This window comes from Numenius arquata, chromosome 4 (assembly GCF_964106895.1).
Source record: "Numenius arquata chromosome 4, bNumArq3.hap1.1, whole genome shotgun sequence".
In the NCBI taxonomy this organism is placed as follows: Eukaryota; Metazoa; Chordata; class Aves; order Charadriiformes; family Scolopacidae; genus Numenius; species Numenius arquata.
In genome coordinates, this window is record NC_133579.1 from 70256548 (window position 1) to 70280761 (window position 24214).

Below are 24214 nucleotides of genomic sequence, written 5' to 3' on the forward strand. Positions count from 1 at the left end.
TCCCTGAGTAGTCCTGCTCCTGCTGCTGCCAGGACCCAGGGACATCAGGAAGCTTGTTCCATTGCAAACTGGTCTGGGCTGGAACTGTTACCAAAATGAAACTGAGGAGCCATGGGCTCCTCCATGAACTAGCAGGCAGTGTTTGTCCCAGAAGGAAGAACTACATTCTATTCTCTGGTTTTCCCAAGAGCCAGTAGACTGAAAATTCCTGGTGTTATGTAGCATGTAGGTCTGTATTCCCTACAAGTGTAACAAGGGAGGACGCGTTGTTTCTCAGTATGGCTGCTCTGAGACGGGTATAACTCTTTTGAAAAACGAGGGGAGAGGTTTCCTTGGTGGAAGTCTGCCTAACTCTTTGGCTCTGGCTCTTCCCTTGCTCTCTGTTGGCTCCCTCTGGGTTCACATGCAAGCACAAATGTGCCTTTCCAATTTCATGAAGTGTCTGGGACTGCACAAGGTCATGCACAATCTTCTTTGTTTCAGATGCAGAAACTGATGTATCCAGGGATAGCGATTTGTTGACATGGAGCAGCAAGAAACTGGCTGTGTCTCATAAGGAAGAAAACTCACTAAATCAGGAGCACTCATAAGTTCCCAAACTCTGCCATGTGAGCAGCTTCCACGAAGAGCACAGATGTGGTTCTGCCTGTTTTCTTGCTCTTCTATAAGGACAACAATGATACCTCCAAATAAGCAGGTATTTCCAAACCCTGGCAAGACGAGTGCTGGTGCCTCCATAGTGAGGCAGAAGTAGCTAGGGGCACAGTTCCTCTTGTCCATGCAGATTGGAGCTAGGACCTATATATCACCCATGTACCTTCACCCTTGAGTGAAACCCACTAAGATGGGGGAAAGAAACTCTCCCCCAAAATGCCTTGTGGAGGTTGCTGCCTAAAAGGGTATATAGGGGTTATTGGAAACAGGGGGAAGAGAACGTGGTGATCATGTGAAAATTATTATATTACGTTTAAAGGGAAGGATCAAGGGTGAGGAAAAGCAGGGACCGAGATGGATTGGAGAGGAACAAGCGTGGCAAAATAGAGGGAACACTGGATGAGAGGCCAGTTTTGTGTAAACAGGTGGCTGCTCAGTATGCTTGTCTGACTGAGCCATCACAGTGCTCTGTCCCGACTTAATTAAATACTGTTCCTAGCCATTTTTTTTTCTGTTGATGTGCTTGATTATGTGTGGGAATGCCAACAAACTTCAAACCAGGCACTGTTTCCACCTGTCGTGATCTGTGGGGTCAGCTGTGTTAATAGTCCTGTCGGGCACACATGCTCAGTCTTCACTAATGGCTGGACTTGGGGACACAGAGCTGCAGCAGGTTTGCATCTGGCAGGCTGGGACAGCAGGAATCCTCCTGGATTCTGAGATTTCCCAAAGTTGGCTACATTCTAGAATACTCCTCAGAAAAAGATAGGGAGGGCTTGGTGGGTTGGTTTTTTTTATTTTATTTTGTATATGCATTTTTTTTCCTCCCAAGTCAAAGATTGTTGCTCTTGTCTTCTCATTTCTTCAAACAAAGCATTAGCAGAAAGTTAATGCTTCTAGGAAAAGTTTACCAATTCTGCTTCTGATTACTCACTTTTTTTTTTTTTTGGGTGAGAAACCTGTTTATAACTAGTTTCTTCAGAAAGGAGTAACTCCTGATGTTGATTAAGAAATCCAGGTTTCAGGTATAAAAACTTCAAAATTAACTGCACCTGACTCTTGTTCTCCTTGTCAAAGGAGCCATCAGTTGATACTAATCTTTTATTCCACTTGGAGGTAGATTACACTCCCCAAAGGTTCAGTGATTTACCTATATGAAGACTTGACATAACTTTTACTGTTCTGTTTCAGAAGTGTTGCTCTACATTAATATGCAACCTACAACTAAGAATTTCATGTTAGAACAATAATTAGCAGCAGGTTAATGGAGAAAAAAGGGCTTCCAGAAAAGCAAATGCTATTCTAGTTCCCACGGCACCATCCCAATATTTGTTTTAAATTCCTGAGAGAAAGGAGGAAAGCAGAACAAATGTTAAACCTCCCACACAAATTCTCAAAGTAATATTATTATTCCCCCTAAGACTCCAGCCTTGCTTTCAGGCTGCTTTTTCTGTCAAGTTTCCAAATGCTTTTACTGAGAAAGGATAATAATTATAATTATCCAAAGTTTAAGTCAGTGAGTTTTTACTCAAAAAAATAGATTAGCTGCACACTCTGTCATTGAAAAATCTTGCTCAGTCATTCATCTAATTTGCAGGGTATGATTACTCCAATCAGAGAGACTCATACACACGCTTGTGTAAATGGGTTATTTGCCTAATCATCACCTTTATAGGAAAACTCCTGCTTTGTATCAGCAATCTCAGTATTTCTTCATACAAACGATCTCAGTATTTATTTCTACAAAGAAATACTCACTTGTGCAGATTTTTTGTTCTAGTCCTTCCAATGACGTTGTACAGCTTCTGATGCACTGCCAACTCACCTGGCAATATCAGAAGGGATGTACAGTGAGGTAATTCAAGAAATAGTAAGCAACAAAAGCAATACAATTAAGCCAATAGTTGGAAACACACTTTAGGTTCTCTGTGCAGACATGACAATTCTTCCATTGTCAGTTATTAGAAACTCAAGCATTCCCAGGACTAAGTGGAAGAGAAGCAGGCAGAGCCAGCCAGCCAAGATGCTTTACAGCAGATGTGTTAATTAGAGAAAACAGATGCTTTAAAAAAAGTCTACTACAGGAAAGCTCTTTTAGACAGTCAGTCTGAAGGACATACATCCTTTAAAAGCCTAACTTTGGTACCAAACTTTAAGCACAGTAGTAGTCTGCTACGCCCCCACGGAACTCAGGCAAAGGACTATTCTGAAGTACTCCAGATAAATGCTTTTCTGAATTAGAACCTGTCAAAGTTTTCAGAGTGTTCCCAAGTCAACAACACTTTTTACTTTAAAGCTCCATGCCACCACTTTATAACCCACCCACTGATGTTTATTTCACCAGATCTGGGTGCCTCTAATAGCACCCTATAGTCAGCTCTTTCCAACCTGGGGAAGATGCAGGCTCTGTCTTGAACAGGTTGCCCAGAGAAGTTGTGGCTGCCCCATCCCTGGAGGTGTTCAAGGCCAGGCTGGATGGGGCTTTGAGCAACCTGGTCTGGTGGGAGGTGTCCCTGCCCATGGCAGGGGGTTTGGAACTCGATTGTCTTTAAGGTCCCTTCCAACTCAAACCATTCTATGAATCTATGATCTGAATAGAATATGTCAGCTGAAGGATAAACCAGTATACACTAGTATCTTCATTAGTGCTGGTGATGCGTGAGTATTTCCCAAAGCAACATGAAGTTAGTTTTTAGGAGTATTTTATGTATATTTACAGGCTACGCAGAGTTTAAAGGCAAGATTATAAAAACAGCTCAGCTTCACACCAATAAAATGTAGTTAGGAAAATAATTGCTGGAATTGGAAACGGTCACAAGTTAAGCGATAATACACCTTAATAAGCAGCTAAACTCTTGAGTTCAGTTTCAAAGTCTGTTTTATATTTCATTCAGCTGGCAAAGGTGACAGGACAGTCTTACAGCCATCAGATCTGGGGCCTGTTTTCTTAGACAAACTTTGTCCCCCAGACAGCTTTTTTTCTGAGTGGGAAACATCAGCTGGGACATTGCTCTTCTTTAGGTACACTTCTACTTCTGGTAGGTCCCAGCAATTGTATTTGTGCAGTAAGTGTGTTGAAAGTATCAACCTTTAGAGTGAGTTTAATTAAAATGTTTAACAAAGTAATTTGATGACTTCCTAGTCCTCAAAATAAAGACTAACCTTCCAGGGTTAGTTTTTACTCTGAAAAAAAAATGTTTTTGGAAGCAAAATCTCTTACTGGACAGCTCTAGAGACTGCCAACACGAGAGGTTGCAAATAAACAACCTACTAAGGAGCTCTTCCAACAAAACTGAGAAAAGCCTAAGCACCTTCAAGTGGCCACCTCTTTTGGTAGCCCTGCTGACAGAGGCCAAGCACAGTGCAGCATAAATGAGCTCTTAATGGCTCTTCTTTCCTCTTTGTGGTTCTCCTCGCTGAGTGACTCTGGTTGAAGCACTGCAGTGGACAAGTGCATGGAAGCTTCAAGCTGCCTCTGGCTCTTAGATCCTTTCCATGGACCAAGCCTGATCCCAAAGCCTTCTGAAATCAAAAGAAAGGCCTCAGCCTTGCAGTGACGTTAAGGGTCTTTCAGTCAAACTGAAGAAGAGGTATTTGTTATTCCAGACAACGTTGGTTGGCACTTCTCACCGCCAATGAACTATTTTAAAAAAAATATCCTACTCTCTGGAGGATGTAGGAAAATGGATTAATATTTATTGCAGCCAGTAAGACTCTAACAGTCTGAAATACACGTAGCTGGTTTATTGGTATCTATCTGTAATTATAGGCTCAATTTTACATTGAAACATAGCAAGTTCCTGTCTACATGTAATGTCAAGACATTAGAAAACATGAGATTCTGCAGTTTTGTTGATAGCTGATGGTAAAAGTTAGACAGGCCTATAACTGAGTGGCCTAGGTTTGTGTGTTGCTCTGCTTTATGCATGGTCCCCAAGCTGTGTGTCCTGGTTCCGGTGAGATAAGGTCAATTTTCTCCAGGCTCTGGCAGGGACACGGGTATTCCATACCATGTGAGCCATGTCGAGTTTACAGCCAGGAGCCAGCCAGGGAAGGAGACAGGAAGCCATCGCTTGGGGCAGGCTGGAGCATCCTGGGTCTGGTCTGTGAGCAGTGGTACCATAATTGTGTTTGTATGTTCGTCTATCCATGTTATTGTTGTTGTTTTCCTCTTTTCTTCACTGTTCTGTTAAACTGCCTTTGTCTCAACCCACGAGTTTTGCCTGTTTCTTCCCTTTCTCCCCTATGGCTGTGGGGCGGATGAGTGAGTGGCCGCCTGGTTCTTTGTTGCTGGCCGAGGCTGAACCACAACACTGTGGTGCTCACATCAAGGTTTGACACAAAGCCAACAGGTTTGCAGGTGGGTTTAAGGTGATGCTGAGCTCTGTTCAAGTGAGAAATTGCCCTCCTGCAGTCCCTCAAGCAGAATTTACTGTGACGATGCTTCTGAGCCAGAGTGAAAATGGCAGCGTGCTCTTCCAGGCCCTTTTGAAGAGGAACACAACTGTGTGGTTTTAGGATGAAGGCCTTCCCTGGGAGCAGGGTGATTTTTGACTGCTTCACACCTGGATTGCTATGGGGGCTGAGTACCAGCCTAGGGCTACTCCTAGAATATTACCAAGTGTAGTAAGGCAACAGCCCTATTTAATGATTAATGATTACCTCAGATAGATTCATTTGATGATCGTTCTCTCCAGCAGCAAAGAATCCTTAAAAACATTTCCATGACAGCTCTTGGCAGCTTCTTCCACAGAGTTCCACAAGTAGCGCACCGGCATAAATGAGGAGATAACAGACTGCTGCAAGAAACAGGAAGGGTCGGCTGGGGATAGAAATTTAAAGCATGTTTGCAATGACAGAATATGCAGCATCACGTTATTGCTTGAGATTACGTAAAATGGAATCCCAGAGCAAATCACTGTACAAAGATTTCTCCAGTTGTAATAACTACAGCTTATTTCTATACTATAACGAAAGAAATCTGGGGGAAAGGAAAGCTGCTTGGAAAACAACACACTCCCCAATCTAGCTTGCTGCGTATTGCTGAGTGCATTTTGATCTAGCATTGAAAGAAAGATAGGGCAGAATATGGCAATAGTCAAATAGAAAACAAAGAAAAAGTCAGAAGAAAAATCGAATGTCATTTAAAAAGAATGCAAAAAAAAAAAAATATTCCTACACAAATTTAGGTAATGTAGGAAATTATAACATAGAGTAACTGGAATGCCTACTTTTAAATGAGAATATCGGTAAATAGACATGTCAAGAAAAAGGCAAAAAAATCAGTGGGAGGATGTAACATCAGAACAAAGTATGCTGGAAAGGCTACTCAAGGAACCCATAAGAGAAAAAACAACTCTTCACTTGATATTAAAAACCATACACGATCTGATTCAAAAATTTACCATCTAGGTTTCCACCTCAAACTGTGACATGAACTGTGACATAACTGAGGCAGGAGCTTGTATTCAGCAGCACTAGGCAAATGGCAATTCTTTGCAAACAGCAGCTCTTGGCGAACTGTATCTCTCCATAAATGCCAGTAAACAGCAGCTCTTTGTAACAGCAGCTGTTCACAAATGGCAGCTCTTCAGCAGAAAAAAGACTTAACTCAGAGGGAGGAGTGATTTGGTTTTCTGGGTAATAACAATTCACCCATGCAAGATGTAAATGCCTTAAAGATATAAAACAGCAAAAAAGTTAGAAGTGTACTGGAATAATCTACCTTACTTTGTCTCACTCTCACCGCTATTCTGTGGGGTTTCTTTTGTTGTTTATGGGCTGAACTTTGAAATTACCCTCTGGAATTTGACACGAGTTAGAAAATTCTGAGTTTTGGATTTGATCCCTTTTCAGACATTATTGTTTCTTTTGTTTTCAGCCCTTCGTTATAAATTGAACTCCTGTAAACTACTTGGCTACTTTGAGACCAGCAGCAAGAAAAAAAGACACCGTGGTCCCTGCCTGAATCATGCCATTGTTCAGAAGCACGGTAGGTCAAACCAGCAACTGATTATGAGGTAACATACTTTATCCAACCTCTACTTACTATGTTAGTGTCTCAAGAATCCACGCAGACTTAAAAAGGGAGAAAATAGAGGAAGAAAACAGGTTGCATCCTCCTTTTTGGTTTCAGTTGATCTGCAGCACTGTAAAGGGTAAAGGGTGTTTTACTATGACTACAAGCATTGTGCTCCTTTGGGCATTCCACTGGAAATGCTTTTTCCCTACCAACTCGTATAGAGATGCTAAAACATTTGAAACTGCTTCCCAGAGAGTTTGTTTCAGCAGCAGCAGAGAGGAGACGCTATATGGCAGCCTGACTAGTGAAGCACGATGCAGGGTAGTGACAACCAGTGCTACAAATTCTGCAGAGAAATCATACCACCGAGCATCCTCATTCCTGTCACGCTGTTCCCTGAATGACTTAGTAGACAAATGAAATATAGGCAAATACTGACTATTCAATCCTTTGAACACACTTTAGGAAGGCAGAATAAATGAAAATCACAGCTAAGAAAAGCAGGGTGACTGAAAGATAAGCAACTTGTCCAGAATTACTTAAGCTTAAGGTATGAATAACAAGGCCATAAAATGTTAATAACTATAATAACTGTAGCTTCTATGACATTTTTTAACTGTGCGGAACTGTAATGTGACAAGTAACAATAAAAAGAACTTGCAGAAATTACTTGGGTTAGCAAAGGTTGAGAGATTTTACTGAGAAAGCTCTGTTCTCTCACATCTTTGACCTTGAGTGAGCAGTTAGCCATGAAAGTAGGATCATTTGAAACGAATTGAGTATTTCCACAGGTCCAAAGTTTTAGCCAGTTACTTAACCTTTAAGATTAATTTTAGAAAAATCACTGTCTTTGCATAATTTCCAGTGGATAAATTGGGCAATAAAAGTCTCCCCTCTTCAACCTCCTCTCCCCCAATTTTGAAAATCATGTCACAGAAGCTGGATCAGAAATGAAAGCTTTCAGCTGCTTGGAAAAATGTTAGTCACAGAAGTATCTCATAAAATAAGCAGTGCTCAGCTTGGCAAAGGGTCTAAGTTTGCTTTTTCCATAAAAGAAAAAAAAAAAAAAAGTATTTTACTTTGCTATTTCAGACGGCTCAAAATGTCATCATCTATGCTTATAGTGACCTAGATCCCAGATATTTTTCTAAACCCACCACCCAGTGGATGGGATGGTTAAGCTACAGCACAAAATAATTTCTGCCGTAGTGTGGAAAACTCACTGCTTTTCATCTTTGGATCGAATTCCACAACAGCTTCTTTTTATTTGGCAAAACACTTTATATCCCAGAATCTCTCTTTCTGTAAGGCTAAGCAGCGAAATTCTATGGTGTTACATTATGTTACAGCTAACCTTACATTTAGAAGAGGGATTTTCACTGCGGCAAAGTAAGTCTTGCTTGTTAGAGCTTTTGAAACTTTCAATCAGCATTCCCATTCTCGCATGACTTCCTAAAACTCAAGGATTCATGCTTGCCATCTAGTGGCTTTGAGCAGAATTAGAAGCAATTTGTTAACAGCAAAGTAGAAATTATTATTATTTTTTTTTGTGCTAAAAGATGGTTGGTTTTAATTTACGGTTATGTTTGAAAGCAAAAAAAAAATTGTTCTGGAATCGTACCTGGAAAAGAGGACTCTTCCTTCCACATAACCATTAACTGAACACAGAAAGAAAACAATATAACCATTAACTGAACACAGAAAGAAAACAGAGGATTAATGCGTGGCCACCGAATCTCCTGTGAAAAGAACAGCCGTGGTTACTGCATTTGAGCATGTGATAGACCTGCACTGACTGGCAGAGAAGGTTACTCTTAGGACTCTTCATATCCAATGTGTCCTTCCTTATGGCAGTCCTGGAAATCCGTAAGACAATCCAAACAGAGCACAAACATTCTTTGTCTGCCTTCGTTAAATTAAAATTGTTACCTGTTTGCAAAAAAAAAAAAAAAGTTAAATAAGATTCCATGGGGGCTGATATCACCATCTGTTTCTGTTCTGCAGAAAATATACGTGCTTCAGTTATGGTCATTAAATAAAAGATAGAAATAGTTGAGTCTAGAACCTCCCAAACATCCTCTTTCAGCCAAATGGCCTAATCCCTAGGATGTCATACAGCCCCACATTTTGTCGTCTTTGTCTAGCTTCATTTATTTTGTACTCTTGGATATAGGGGAATGTATCTTCAACAAAAAGGAGCAGAAAATATTTCCCTCCAAAACAAACACAACCTGTTTCAAGGTGATTATCTTCAAAGATACAGCTGCCAAGTCTCTAGAATTTACAGTTGTGTTGCACTAAAATTCTCAAGAGAAAAAAAATCCAAAATGTCCATTCTATGCAGGGAGTGCAGGGCAGTATTTTCCCCGCAGCTGAAACACAGGGAAAAATAAGCCGCCTTCTTTGTGTGAGTCTTCTTTCTGGAATTACCACCTAAAATAAGTCACTTATCAGAATTAGTTAAGTCACTCATCAGAATTAGTTAACTACGATTTTTATAAAAGATTAAACTATTGCGAGCCACAGCACAAATCCACGTATTAACAAAATTGCACATACTAAAAATGGTCTCTCAATTCTGCTTAACTCTTGGAATACTAGTGTGTGCTAGTTTGATTAGAAAAACTTAGAATATCTATGAAATGCTAAGAAAAAGGCAAAATACACAGCTGGGGAAAATGACATCACCTCAGATCAAGGAATGAGGAGGGGTGAAGTAAACTGCAGAAACAGCTGATCTTCACAGTTTTTATGGCTTTGATATAATCAATGAGCCTACAGAAAGACCAAACAAGCAGCACTAGTAAGGTCTGCTTTTGAAGCAGAGAAAATGTATATACCCTCAATGTATATATGTATATACACGAGAACTTGTGATTTGTAGAGCCTCTACAGTTCTTAAGGAATCTCAAATCCAGACCAGAAAATAATTCCAGGCTTTTGCATTACCGTGAAAGTAATCCCTGGAGGTATTAAAAAGATGGGTTGACATAGTGCTTAGTGACATGGTTTAGTGATGGTTTTTTATCAGAGTTAGGTTGATGGTTGGACTAGAAGATCTTAAAGATCCCTTCCAACCTAGACAATTCTATGATTCTGTGAAGTAGTCCAGTATCTATTACATGGATCACCAAGATAGACACACATAATAACATACATCTGTATTGAATGAATCCTCATATTAAGTCTCTAAATCTCTTTACTTTAAAAGCCACAAATCCACTGTGGACCAGAGTCTGTATAAAATTTTACCCTTCAGTAGTCTTTCTATACCTGGCTTTTATGGAAGTTTCTTGCATGCACCATTATTTCCAAAACAATGATTGTGGGAAAAATCGAGTAGACAATTGCAAACAACTGATTTTGGTCCAATCTTCTCCCTCCCATCCCCATTCTTTTTTGGGGGAGTGAATAGGGAATAATATTTACTAAGTTATTTTCAGAAGTAATATAATGAAGAGGCACTTAGACTCACTTAACAAAAAGGCTGTCTTTACGTAAGTATAGATGCCATAATAAAAATTTACTAGCAACTGACAAGTTCTGTGCAATTTTTTTATGCACAGCTTATGGACTTCCTCAATAAAAATAGCTCATAACAAAATCTTTCATCTATGCATGTATAGTATAACATTGATTTAAAAGATACAAACTAGGAAGTAAAAAAAATGCACTATCATTAAAGTATTTCCAGTACCAACAGCTAGGAGGCATTCTTTAACTGGATATCAACTTCTAGCTCACTATTTTATGTTCATTTAAGAAAAAATAAATTTCTAGTTTGGAAACTCCCCTTGCATTTCATTCTTTCCGCTGACTGCAGGTAAAATACTTGTAAATACAAAAGAAAAAAGAAGAGGTGACAATTTTGTAAGCTGTATTATATAGGGTATGTATTTACTATATATAAGTTGACTCTGTTCCTTTAGGAACTAGATGTTTATGTTTACTGGCTTTTGCACTACAGAATATTTTGCTCCACATATAACTTTTATGTCATGTTTATAAAACAAAACCAAACCAAGTTTCATGCTTTAAAGAACCTTAGGCAGTGTAAGTTTTCAGTGAGAAAACATGGTCCACTCTGGTTCACATCCTTCAACAACTCAAAAAAAAGGGAGTATTACAAAATACAATTAAGTAATCTCTTAATTTTAAACTTCTGAATCTGCTGTAATTAAAAAGTAATACTTGATAATAAGTTTCAAGATAAAGAGATGTAGTATAAAAGGTCTGGGCCATCACTGAGCACTTTGAAACCTTCCCAGTTTCATGCTTGTTATTTCAGAAGCAATAGCAAATAGTGCATTTATGACAGAAGTATCAGATCCAAAGACTGAATTTCTAATGCTATTACAAATGTAAAAGAAATCAGAAGCACAAAAACTGAGGCATGGATACAAAGTTAGCAATTAAGAAACAAGGAATGGAAAACTGCCCACTTCTAATAACTGCAAAAGATGAAAACTGACTTTCAGCAAGAATTTTTTACAGTTCTCTTACTGGCATTTGAAATAAAGCTTTTGAAAAATATGCTGTAAAATTTCTTAACTGTTTATTAATGAATATTTTGAAAAACTAGATTAGGCACTCCATTTCTTTGGAAGGGGTTGACAATCTTTTTTACAGATGCATTGAAGTTGCACAGTTTGTATGAAAAATATGTAGTTTTCAGTGTTAACAATACAGACAACTATAAAACAGCAGAGTATCACACACAGTCTGCAAGTTTCTTTCTTTCTTCGAATTGTTTGTCTACTGCAAGTGAAAGAGCTTGAAGAAACGTTGTCATTGTAACACTGGGGGACTGAAAATAAGAGAACATTTTATTAGACACTACAGCAATAAGCATACATAATATTTTACATACAAATCACAGTATTTAAAAGAGAAATAGTTGACTTCCATATTACAAATTTTTCAAAAGGCTACAAAACATAAAAATGCAGGTTTCTTTTAAACCAGGTAGCAAAGCCAGTAGTAAAGTCAAAGTCAAGCTGTGCAAAGTCAATCACTATTACTGTGAATTTGCTTAAAAAAAGGTTTTTAACAAATTAATATTATTTATAAAGTGGCAGAGAGTTTTCTTTCAGCAGGAAGTTATCAGAGAACCAATATCAATGTCTGTCACAACATTTAATTAAAAGTAAAATGCTGTTGGACAGGCCAATCCCCCATGTCTTCCTCAATCTCATTTTAAATTACGGGCAGCACAGAATTGTTGCAGCCTACAAAGCTGCAGAAACAGTGCAATTTAGTTTAAAAGAGGGGTTTAGGCCCAATCTTTTACTTTTGGCAGCGTCCAAATGTCCTCCCACCTGTCTCAAAACCAACCCAAAATATAATGAATAGAATTAACTTAGTTGAATAGAGTAAACTTACTTGAATATAAAGCGCATGTGCTAGGAAAGGAAGCTTTCTCAGGACCCGGCCACTGAGACCTTCACTTCTTCTATAGTAAAAGACAGACAAGTGCAGCTTAAGTGCTAAATATCCACTCTTAAAAGATCTTTCCTTTTTCTGTGTTTCTCCCATAAGTTGCTCTAAAAGACTTCAAATCACAATTCAGCAGGTCACTTGCAGCACTTTTAGCAGAAGCAGGAAGCGAACAGACAACTTCAGCCTATTTGAGGCTATACAGTACAGAAAAGCAAGCAAAGGTACAGAAACATTTGCCTGCTGAAGCTTACATCATGCTCTTCACATCACTGTGCCGTTATCTCATGAATTCAGGGGAGTGTCTACACTGAAGGGTTATGGTACAGACATAACATTCCATCCATGCTTGGAAGGACTTGGAAAATTTGTTTTGAAGGCTGGACCTCACGGCTACTGCTTATCTCCTTCTTCCCACCATTTACACACAGCTTCCTTTACCTCACCTACTTGATATATGTTTCCGTCTCCTCCAAGCACCACTCTGTGCATGTAGAACCCAAACCTCTGTGCCTGGAAAAACTTACTAGCTTTTACTCCCCTCCTCACTGGTTAAGACTGTATACTTCAGGAACAGAATTAAAACACACCTTCCTGACTTTATGAATGTTATTTTATTTTGTTCCATATGGACCAGCACTTTGGAAAAAAATATTGCTTGATATTGTGAATATCATTTTTATTGTTTCAAGAATTGTCATGCTGTCGTGAAAGACTATTTGCTCTACCGGCATACTCAGCAAAACATAACACTCTCCATTTACACTTCACTCCTTTCCCCTTTGCTTCTGTCCACTTATATCTCCATGCTAAAACCAACTTAGTCAATTCAAGGTATTCCAAGACACTTTCTTAGCAGGAACTAACGCCAATGCTATTTCCGCTAAACTGCATTACAGTTCACAATATCCCCTGAAATATAAGGCATCTCATTAATCCAGCCAGCAATTTGCCAAAAGGACTTCAAAGGGCAGAGCAGAAACTAGAAGCAGTACTAAGCCAAGCCAGATCTGAGAGTAAGAAATGCTGGCAAATCCTGATTGCTTCCACTTTTTGTCCCCTGAAAGGTTTTGCACTAACCCTAACAACTGAGAAAATGAGAAGAGAAGGGAGAAGGGAGAAGAGAATTGAGATGTTTCAGAACTCTAGCTGTTGATAAAATTCAATTTAATCATTTCACAACTCATGAAATATATATATACACACGTATATATAAAAAATGTAGAATTTCCGAATCTTACCTTGAGATTTCTTTTAGTACAAGGCTTAACCGTGACACATTATTTTCTACGAAGCCTATCATCTCTAGCTCTCTGAGTGTCAGGAGCTGCTGTCGAGGATATATTATTTGACACTAGAAAGAAGAGTTATACACTGTTGTGTGAAAAACTCAGAGACATTAAAAATTAAACTCTACAGTAAGAGTGGAAATACAGAGAAGGAATGAAAATAGTATATTTTTGTTATTTAGGAAGTATGATTAAAATGTCAAATTTATTAAAATGCGACATTTTACAGTCTTGCTTTCAAAATATTACCTTCATCAGTTCTTCCAAGCAAGAAAGATATATTCTAAATATTGCTGCAGTGGATGGAGGTCCAATGTATTGCTTTATGTCAGCCCTGTCTACAAAGGCCATGTCAATTTTCTCCGTAATATTTGAAGTAGTCAGGATAACTACATTGGGATACCTTCAAGATAAAAGCAGATTTTTAGGTCACACGTACAAGAATTATCTCCTTTTGCAACTGGCAAATCGATACCTTCCTTCTTAAGACTTAAGCCATTTCATGCAATAAGCAGACACATCCCTCTTGTCAACCAGCAATTACATTAAAAGATATGAAGCTCCTGGCCAGTTATCACCGATCTATTTCAATGCATAGTCTCTTTCTTTCAGCTGTTTCACCAGCGTCTGTAGTTTCTCCAACCCTATTTTAGAAGTGATATACGTTAACTATCTAGAGCCTGCTGGCATAGTTTTGGCCACAAACAAACAAACAAAAAGATTATGAAAAGAAGACTTGTAAATTTGAACCTTTAATCTACATCTTTTCCATTTCAATTCAGTAGAAAGTATATAGTTTAACTGGGAACGTGACACATTCTAACTGCAGATGACATTAGAGTGAGCTTAAAAGAGAAGTAACATCTCCTTGCTCTAAGAAATACTGGAAGAACATTCTCAAACAGAGCTATTTTTACATGAAGTTTGTGAACTTTCATGTATGAATAAGCCACTTACCATTAATTAGCTGCAAGACAGGGCCAAATGCCAGGGCACCTTTCTTTCTGTGAACAGAGCCAAGTATGCCCCAAAAGGGGAGGGAAGTGGTAGCAATAAAACTGCACTAAATCCAGCACACAAAGCAGACCAAGCATCCTTAATGATTGCTTCTAAGCCACATGTTGTGCAAGTCTGCTTTAGATTGACATCCATAAGCTGCAAATAATGAATGGAATCTTCATTGATCTTATTCTTGTCTCTCCAAAGCAGGTATCATGACCAACTGTCCTGCATCTCTCTAGCTTTAAAGGAAATATACCATCTGTAGATTTGATTGTTCACTCAGTTACACGCAAAGTATTCTGTTGGATTACTCCTATTTCTTTTCACAATTAGCACCATTAACACAGAATAGTTCACTAACCAATTTGGTTTAGTAGGAATTAAGATTTAGCAGCAATCCTGAAATTGTCAATTACCTTCTGCTGTTGCAATAATGTAAGTTTACCTTTTAATCTGATCTATTTGTGTCAGCACAGCATTCACCACACGAATAGCATCTGAAGGCTCCGTGCCTGCCTTGAAGGCGCTGCGGGCTGCTGTGAGGCTTTCTACCTATAAAAAAACCACCAAACCAACCAACTAAACAAGACAACAACAAAAAAATACCAGTGAACACAAAAAAAAAATCCCATAAAAAATTGCACATTGGGAGTGCTGGCAGCAAGCAAAGAACTCTGACAATACACCTTCAGATCCTTGTGTCTGGTATCTAAATCTTCATCTTCAAAATCTTTCGTTAAGTAGGAATTTACAGGGAGAGGGAAAGGAGTGTCAAGGAGGCAAAGTGTAGTGAGTGAAATTCTGGTTTAGACAACAGAACAGAGGCTTTTTTGAATTTTAATTAAATTTTGGGATGGCGGGACATACACACGACATAATAATGAATACATTGAATTTAGAATGAGCTTCCCCAATATAACAAAGCTAATAAAGCACGTACTTATTAAGTTGCTTAGGTATACAAGCCTGAGGAGAATCTAAACAATGAACTGAAGCATAATAATGCTTTTTGGAGCTTTTCAACATAGTAAGAGTACAAATAATACAAATCTAGGCTATTTTGAAGTTTAAAACAATACCCCATTTGTAAGCATACAGCAGCAAGGGAATTTCCACCAAGAAAGGTTTTGCTTCATTTTCAGCTGGAATTTGCCTGCTAAGTCATACTGTGTTCCTCCCAAATCTCTCAAGACTGCAATAGTCAAGATTAAAATTCATGCTTCTGCACAAAGTTGTGTAACTTACAAAAAAGCATAAACATGCTTTTATTATTCTTTGCAAATAAGCATTATTACAGTTCCCTCCCATCAATTTACTTTCTGCTAAATTTTATGTACATCAACACTATTAGAACCATACCTCATCAATCAGTACGAATACAAGAGCATCTTTGTCATCAATTAACTCTTGAATCTTCTGGAACATCTTGGTTACAAGTTTACCACTCTATAAAGAGACCATATGCATACATTTAACTATTTCCTTGTCACACAACTTTCCAAGCCTTACCATATTTAAAGATGGAAATAACCTGTTTTTCAGAATAACTTTCTAATGTAGCTTCTGTTTAGGTGTTCTTAAACGTATTAATTATTCTGAGTAATCTTTGGTACACAGTTATTTTATGAAACAAGCTCAACAGAAACACTGTAATTTCTAAAACACAAAGTTTACTTAATTAGCTACATCAATACATACCTCAGAAAACCATTTTGAGAAAAGGCTATGGCTGTTTATCTCAATTAACTGTCCATATCTATACCTAAAGTACGAAGGGAAAAAGAAGTATCAACTCTACTGTAAATAAGAGTCAGTGAACATCATTAACTTCCGTAAGTCTCATTGCCTCCACCTCAACCCTGGAATTCTGTGAAGCAGTACTTTAAATTACTTACTTTTAAAAACGTAATACCCATGATTATTTGAATATAGTTTAAGTAATAGTTACCATGCTAATGGCCTCATTCTGTTTGTGTAAGATTTTGTTCAGGATAGCAAGAACACATATAAAAGCATGAAGCTTATTTATTTAAGCTCTGCATGGATATCCTTAAGACAAAAGATCTCAACAACACTTTATACAGCGCTTGTTTATCACAAATTCAGCTTGGGCTAGAGTCAGATCACTCCAATAATTACAGATTATTTATGGTACGTCTAGTATTTTGTATAACATTTATTTTTTATATAAATTTGTTAAGTTGCTATGAAGTTTAAGAGTAACCTTTATTATTTGTCTGATACACAAACTGGCCTCTGCAGACTGTGGCACTCAGACAATCCAAATAAAAAACCAAATTGGTTACAAAATGACTACCTATTAAAAACAGGCTTTCTTGAACATGAAGATACAAACAACAGGCTTGATACTCTATGATCCTGAGCACAAACAAATGACTATATCACCACTGGAATTGGTTTTACATATCTGGGCACAAATAATTACACATTTTAGAAGGCATTAAAATATCCTAATCAGTCCCTCTATGAGATAAAATTTATTGCTAGCCAGGTGCACTATAAAGAAATATGAACATTAGCACTTGGCACCAGTTACTTGAAAACAAATATTAAATATCTTTGGTCTACTGAAAAAGAACAATTAACAATAGTAAACTAAACTGAAAAAAATCCAGAAATGATCACCTGTATGACAGTCGAATTGTCAGCTTCTGAGCCAATGCTTTACATAGAGAGGTTTTACCAGTTCCAGGAGGGCCTGGTTTGAAATTAAATCCATAATTTACAAATTTACAATACATAAAATCTGCACCAGATTGTTAATTACATGTAACGCTTTTTTAACTACTGTATTTCATTACAGCACTAATTGTAGAATAAAAACACAGGAGACAATGATTGTGAACACCAGGCTATTATGAGAAGGTTGCTTACTCCACTACAGTCCTACAGCTGAAAATTATGTAAATTCAAAGTTCCATTATTAGTATAGTTAGTGGAATAGTTTGTATGCAGACACCATAAAGTTAAAATACTCAACAGCCACAGAAGCAAAGTGTATCACCCTAGCAGGACTTATTAGCATTCTCAAAAATCAGTGCTATGCTTAAACTTATGTCTTCCTGAAACATACTCTTCTAACGTGCAAAACAGAAACCCATCATGCCCAGTTTGATCAGCTGCCCACTTCCCCAGAAATCTCAGGAGGTAACCTCCGGGACAACCCTTTTGGATCTGCCTTGAAGCTCTATGGAAGAGCCACACAGCCGTTCTCCAAACAGACAAGTACAAGCACAGTTAAACAGTGTATGAATATATGGAAGCTGATGTGTGGATGCTAAACAAACTACTAACATCAACCAGGTGACGGTGCTTCCGTTCAAAGCCAGTACCGCCACTATAGCATAAATATATTTTGCACTACAACAGGCGTATATTTCTCCAGTATTGACTTCTTTGTGATCACAATAATGAGCTTGTTACTAAAATTAAATATATCTATCATACACATATTATTAACAGCCTGAAATAGTTTTCCAAAAAACAATACCCTGCAGCTTCTAAACTGATAAATAGTTATAAGTATAATCAACACTCAAACATTTCCACTATGACCTTTTATTTTTGAATACCAGTATTGATGACAAAATGGCAATTAACCAATAGCAAGCTGCATTTTGCAAGAAAATAGATTTAGTTGATACTAATCTTGTTCATGGTATAACCTCCATAGTAAGCTAGGACTGACTGAAGATTATGGCTTCACTGAAATAGTCATAACTAAGTTAGCAAGAGCACTGCCTTCATACTTGTCAGTAGAACACACAGTGTTAATAATACAACACGCAGATTGACTTCTCAGTTTCTAAGCTCTAAAGTTTTTACAAAGCAATAACTAAGGAATTTTTTAATACTACAATTGAACTGTAACTAATATATGGCTCCTAATGTCCTCGGTATCTGCATTATTTTTGCACTTTATAAAAAAAGACTAGTAACAGTTAAAAATGAAAATTCAAAAAACAATTATTGCCACTGCATTGTAAATTTTAGAATTTAAATTCCTGCAAAATATAGTACATGTGAACATTGATTTGATTCTGCCATTACATTTCATCTAAGTTTTGTATTATAGAGAGAATACTTCTCTGCTGCTTTCGGATCATCTAATTTCACTACACAGAAGTGCAATACAAGTTTTCTTAGAAAGAAAGTATAAACAGATGGACAATGAATCTACTTGCTTTAAGACAGAGAATTTTTACCATGAAGCAAAACAACTCTGTTCCACGAGATCAGGTTGCTGTCAACATTTTTGTCAGAAAACAGTAATGTTGTCGTCACATAATCAAGTAACTAATTGAAGAGGAGAAAGAGACACACAAATTAGAGACATAGCAGCAAATACAATTACAAACACGATACCACTTCTTTCTACCAACATACACATACAGACAACAGTAATCAGCTTGCTGTTATTTAGCACATCAGTAAGTCTAATTAAACAGTCTTGTCATTTCACAGATGATTTGGAAAGTAGTTCCATAAATTAGACAATTGTTGATATGTTAATTGATGTTTACCTTATAAATGAAGCAGTACAATCCCTGGAATGTTTTGCTTTACTATAGATGGTTATAAAGACTTAAGTGAGAAATACTGTATCTATGGTATTATAAACAAGATAATGAATTAGCTATTAATTAGTAAACTTCAGGTAGAAGCACACATTTTTTTAACAAGCACGATAAACATCTTAATGAGTGCTGTCATAAGAGCAACTGAGTTGAATCACTTCTGGTTTTTACTCACATGACAATTGCTAAATTTCAGATTAGAGTATTACAGTTCTATAAGCTCTGGCAGTTATCATTGCAACCTTCGATGAATGCACAGAATCTTCAAACCAGAAAATGACCCCATGGAAATATTAGCTATGGTCACAGTGGACCAATTAATGGGATGAAACCAGATGGAAATTAGCCCATCACACGTTAAGTTGAACACTTTTAAGTGATTTAGTTTCCTCAGTCAGTTTACTGCAAGGTAACAAGAGTGCCAGTAGAAGGGAAGCACTGCAAGTACAGCTGATAGCCACACGCTGCTCTTGTAGCGATAGCAAGCCACCAAAGTTGCCTTATCATTAAAAAAACCCCACACCAGAGACACAACAGATCTTTTGGGACCTTCACAATGGAGAAATAGAGAACTGATTTCAAAGAATGCCGCGTACATTTTTTTCTAAGACTCTTTGAAGTTATTTTTTTCCACCAATTTTCTTCCCGCTTTCTAGAAAACCGTGCAATTAATGAGCCTTAAAACAAGGTGCAGTATTTTAATAAAATGAATTTCTACTCTATTCATTCTACAGAACCTTAATGTTTTCTTCACGCAGACTGATGAATATATCTAAAGCAAAAGTGAAAAGGTTCTGAGAAATTTTAAGTTGCTACCAAAATGACACCTCCAGCCGTTAAATTTCTGATTTCTGTAAAATAAGCAAATGCATATGAAGAAATTCTTTGTAATTTGCGGGATAAGCATCACTGAACCAAGTTTCACAAGGAAATAGATTATCTGCAAAGCTGACTTCACAGTAGTACATATCGATATACATCTGAGATATGATGTTTAATCTCAAAACATCAGCTCTGCCTTCTTTTGTTAAGCATATATCAGAGAAGTATGGAACTATCAAAATTATATGGAGATTTTAACAGGAATATAAAGCTTTGCAACATGGCTAAGACTATGCCACCTTCCAAAATATAGAATTATAATAAGCAGACATCAGAATTCTTGAGCTGGTGATTTCCAAACAACTGCTCCATGGGATGCAGCAAAGTTCAAACAGGCTACATTTTAACTCTTACTTCTCTTCAAGCAATTTTAATCGTTATTTATTTTCAACTTACGTGCGATTTTACTTCACTGTCATATATAAGACTTTCCCAAAGGCCATGGAATTCAGCTGCAAAAGCAATATATTATATACCTGTTTAGGATAAATCAATCTAGGAACTTGTAATCTACTATTACAGCACAAAGCAGTTTTCAAATTATTCTCAATTAAAATTAATGATTAAGAACAAATTTATGAGAGCAATTAAAATACATGGAAACTAACATATGCATTATTTTTCTCCAAATGCGAACATTACTTTCAAACAGACAAATTCAGCAGTTTCACAACTTCTGTTTCCTCCAATGATTGTGAGGAGAAATTAATCCTTTTAATTTCTTAACATGAAAGGAAAAACATCATTCTTTTCCATTTCTCTAGGGGATGGACCTACATTTCCCCAAGATAGAGAGCTATGAAAAGCTGGGGTGGGAGGAGGGTCCTAAGCCTAGTTTTATCATTTACTTTCTTTTTTTTTTGATTTTTAACATCAACACGTAGAGGAAGGAAAAAAAACATGTAGCTGAACAATGCATAAAAAATTAGAATTGTGATTTGGGTATCAAACATTTCTAGCAGTTAGTTTCTAGCTTTCAGCAAAGAAACCAAAAACGACTGAACAATTATGATATTATTCCCATATTATTGTGATTTAAAGTATCAGAATGAATTCATCCTGAAGAGAAATGTAATGGATAGCTGGGCTTTTCACAACATGGAAAGAGCAAGAAACATCTTAGAATCACTGTCTCTTCGAGCTTAAGCTCAGACCTGTATTTCTCCTTCCAGGTGCAGAATCCAGCTTCCCAAAGCACAAGATAGTAACAGGCAGGCCACACTCTGTTGTAGAGCAAAGCCTTATTGTTCTTTTCAGAGTACACTCTGGGGACTCTAAATCTCTTTATTTTGTTCCAAATACAAGAGCAGCACTGTCTTGGGGGCTAGAAGCCAGCAGTGGGCTCTGGAAAATCTTGTGTATCTCCAAATAAACATTTGGAATGTAGCTTGTAGGGTTAAAAATTTGCATGCATCTGATTATGACTATACATTTTATTCCACAAGAACACTTACTTCCACCCATCCACAAGCATTACAAAAATAAATGACGTGTTGTGGAATCGCCTGTAGTAGTTCAGTCAAAACCACACAGAAGAAAGCCCAAATATATCAGTTCCATCAGCAAAGGACTAAGTTAAACAGTATATACAAATAATACCTTTAACCAGTAACCCTATAAACACTTTGAGCCTTTTCAATGTTTTCTTTCATGGAAATTGCTCTAGACCTTCAAGAAACATCACATGGGTACCTGCTGGTAGCACCCAGTGGTTTGCTGCAATGATATCCTCATTCTCTTCTTCCAGGTTTTCAGAGCTTGGTCCTTCTTCATTCAGATGAAAAATATGAAGAGAAAGACTGCTTTTGCTCAAGTCAATAGGCTAGAATGGACATAAAAATACTTTTAATACATTGCATTTCTCTTTCAAATCTAATTATAACATAAGAAGGCTACAGTTCTCAGCTGGCATTCAGCTTTGAAGCCTACTACTTCTGTTTCAGACCTTGGTGAGGGGGTGGAGGCCCCCTTACCCACCAAAAACTTATCTACCTTTTCCTGGTTATACCAGTCGGCCTAATAAAAGATACTACACTGTCTTACAGACCTTGTATTGCTTATGTCCTGAGGCTATCACAGAATCATAGAATGGTATGGGGTTGGAAGGGACCTCTGGAGATCATCTAGTCCAACCCCCCTGCCGAAACAGGTCCACCCAGAGCAGGTTGCACAGGAACGTGTCCAGGCGGGTTTTGAATGTCTCCAGAGACAGACTCCACCACCTCTCCAGGAAGCCTGTTCCAGTGCTCTGACACCCTCAAAGTAAAGAAGTTCCTCCTCAGAGGAGGACAGTAAACTATCACTGGTCTACCTACAAGTAGTTCACATGCATATGAACACAACTGTACATTCTTGACTGTGAATACCTGTCTGTCTTTCAGTTTCAGCTCCGTATCCACAATGGACACGGACTGCACGTTGCTGTTAAGGAAACCGTCATCAAACTCCGTCCACTTGTAATCACCAAACACGATGTTATGTCTGTTCAATAGCTTTAAGACACTCATCCGGATATCTTCTTTCTTGGCCACACTAACAACAAAAACCCAGCATTATTTATGGCATTTATAAGGAAGTATTTCATACACTAAGCCTACATGGAAAACAGCTCCCATCCTCCCCCCACCCCCAAAAAAAAAACCCCAGAGAAACTACCCCAAAAAAAACCACGCAAAAAAAAACCCAAAACCCACTCAAGCCCCCCCCCGCCCCGTAACATTCGACAGGAAAAAAACCTATCAAATTCAGTTTGCTTGCAAAAGCAACAAGTTTGATACTTGTTTTTAATTTATGCATTAAAAGACACATGCCAAAGAACACTATTTGCTCTGTTTGCAGTCATATCAGGGACCTGGAGTGACACAGCTAGAAGAATTCAAGAATGGAAGTCAGTTATGCAATCTGACTGTGTTTCACTAGCTAAAACAACAAAAAAAGAAAAAATATCACAGCCAAGCTACTAGATTGAATTTGGTGTGCTTAGCTTGGAAGCTCTATGATGTTTTCATGCCTGAAGACAGCTGATATCTCAGGATGGGGACATGTTATAAGGAGAATTCCAGTAGAAGAGACTCAAACTGTGGGAAAAAGGATTACAATTTTAAGATTCAAAAAAGCCTTTAAATTAATTTTGTCATTTCAGTGGTGTGTTCCCAATGCGAATTCCCAGTTCCTCGTCTTTTAACTCTGACAAAAGAGAGCAGTGAATATTTTACACCTTGCCTTTAGCAACCTTGGACACACTCTCCCACAGTTTCTAGATAGCCAGATTGGTAAGATGAGGACTGGATAAATGAACAAGGCGGCTGGACTACCCAGCTCAAAGGGTTGTGACTAGTGGTACAACGACTAAGCAGAGCTGCCAGTAAGTTGCGTGGAGAAAGGAGGGGGTGGTGCTGTCAATACTGGGACCAACACTGTTTTTACATCTTCATTTACTCCCTGGACAATGGGATGGCAACCAACTGCAGCAAGTTTAGGGATAACACCAAAGCAGGGAGAGCTGTCAGTACTCTAGAGAGCAGGGCTGCCATTCAGAGGGAACTCCTGAAGTTCGCCAAAAGTAAATGTGAAATCCTGTTTCTCCATCTGCTGCCCAGACAACAGGACAGACCAGAGGCCAACTGGATGAAAAGCAGCTTGGCAGAAAAGGACGCGGGGTACTGGTGGGCAAGCTGGCGATGAGTCTGTAGCGTGGCCCTGCTACAAATAAGGCTAATCTTATTCTAGGTTGTGCTAGCAGGAGCACAAACGTTCGGGAAAGTGATTTTTTTCCATCTACCAGTTGTCTGTGAGACCACACCTGGAGCACTGTGTACAGTTTCGGGCTCTGCTGTAACAAGAGGCAACAATACCCTGGAGCAAATCCAGAATATGGCCACCAACTTGATCATGAGACCGGACGACACACGAGTAGGTGCTGAGAAATGGGTTTGTTTGACCTTGGGATAAGACACCTGCGTGGAAATTCATGGCAGAGCACCCAGAAGGCAGAGCAGAGCGCCGGGCGCTTTTGTGGGTGCACAGCGCGAGGCCGAAAGGCAGCAGGGACAAGCTGCGGCAAGTAAAAGCTCTGATCGGAGAGACCTGCTCGATTTCTGATGAACCTCCACGTGTATTTGCACGTTGTCACACACGTTCGGCAGCGCTTGCTTCAAATCCCCGGCGGCTTCGTCCATCCTTCTCGCTCCTGAGGTGGGGAAGGAAAGCGATACCAAGAAGGAAGCTCTCAGCCACCGTTAAACGGCAGCGGCACCACCAGTCCTTCCCGGTCACCCTGCCCCGTCCAAGTGCCCCCTTGCCCATGGTGGGGACCGGCATTTCCCTCCCTC

At 38.4% G+C, this 24214-nt stretch overlaps 1 protein-coding gene across 1 annotated transcript; it reads right to left on the reverse strand.

Moving 5' to 3' along the window:
- Positions 1–11210: 11210 nt before the first annotated feature.
- On the reverse strand, positions 11211–24119 carry TRIP13 (thyroid hormone receptor interactor 13). Its single transcript, XM_074146992.1, has 13 exons — positions 23970–24119; positions 22250–22415; positions 21576–21705; positions 20280–20335; positions 18630–18720; positions 17050–17122; positions 16102–16165; positions 15763–15849; positions 14849–14955; positions 13651–13804; positions 13354–13466; positions 12059–12128; positions 11211–11483 (listed from the first exon to the last, which is right to left on the reverse strand). Exons 1-13 carry the CDS (start codon positions 24059–24061, stop codon positions 11388–11390), a joined length of 1299 nt encoding a protein of 432 aa, XP_074003093.1. The 5' UTR covers positions 24062–24119; the 3' UTR covers positions 11211–11387.
- Between the last annotated feature and the right edge of the window lie 95 nt (positions 24120–24214).

What these genes read in the sequence shown, in the direction of transcription:
- TRIP13 (XM_074146992.1), bottom strand. Translation starts at nt 24,061, where the DNA reads ATGGACGAAGCCGCCGGGGATTTGAAGCAAGCGCTGCCGAACGTGTGT. An exon ending in CAGAGTTGTTTTGCTTCATG is followed by an intron (nt 17,123 to 18,629) that starts GTAAAAATTCTC and finishes ATTTCAAACCAG; the next exon opens with GCCCTCCTGGAACTGGTAAA. An exon ending in CAAATAGATCAGATTAAAAG is followed by an intron (nt 13,805 to 14,848) that starts GTAAACTTACAT and finishes TTTATCTTGAAG; the next exon opens with GTATCCCAATGTAGTTATCC.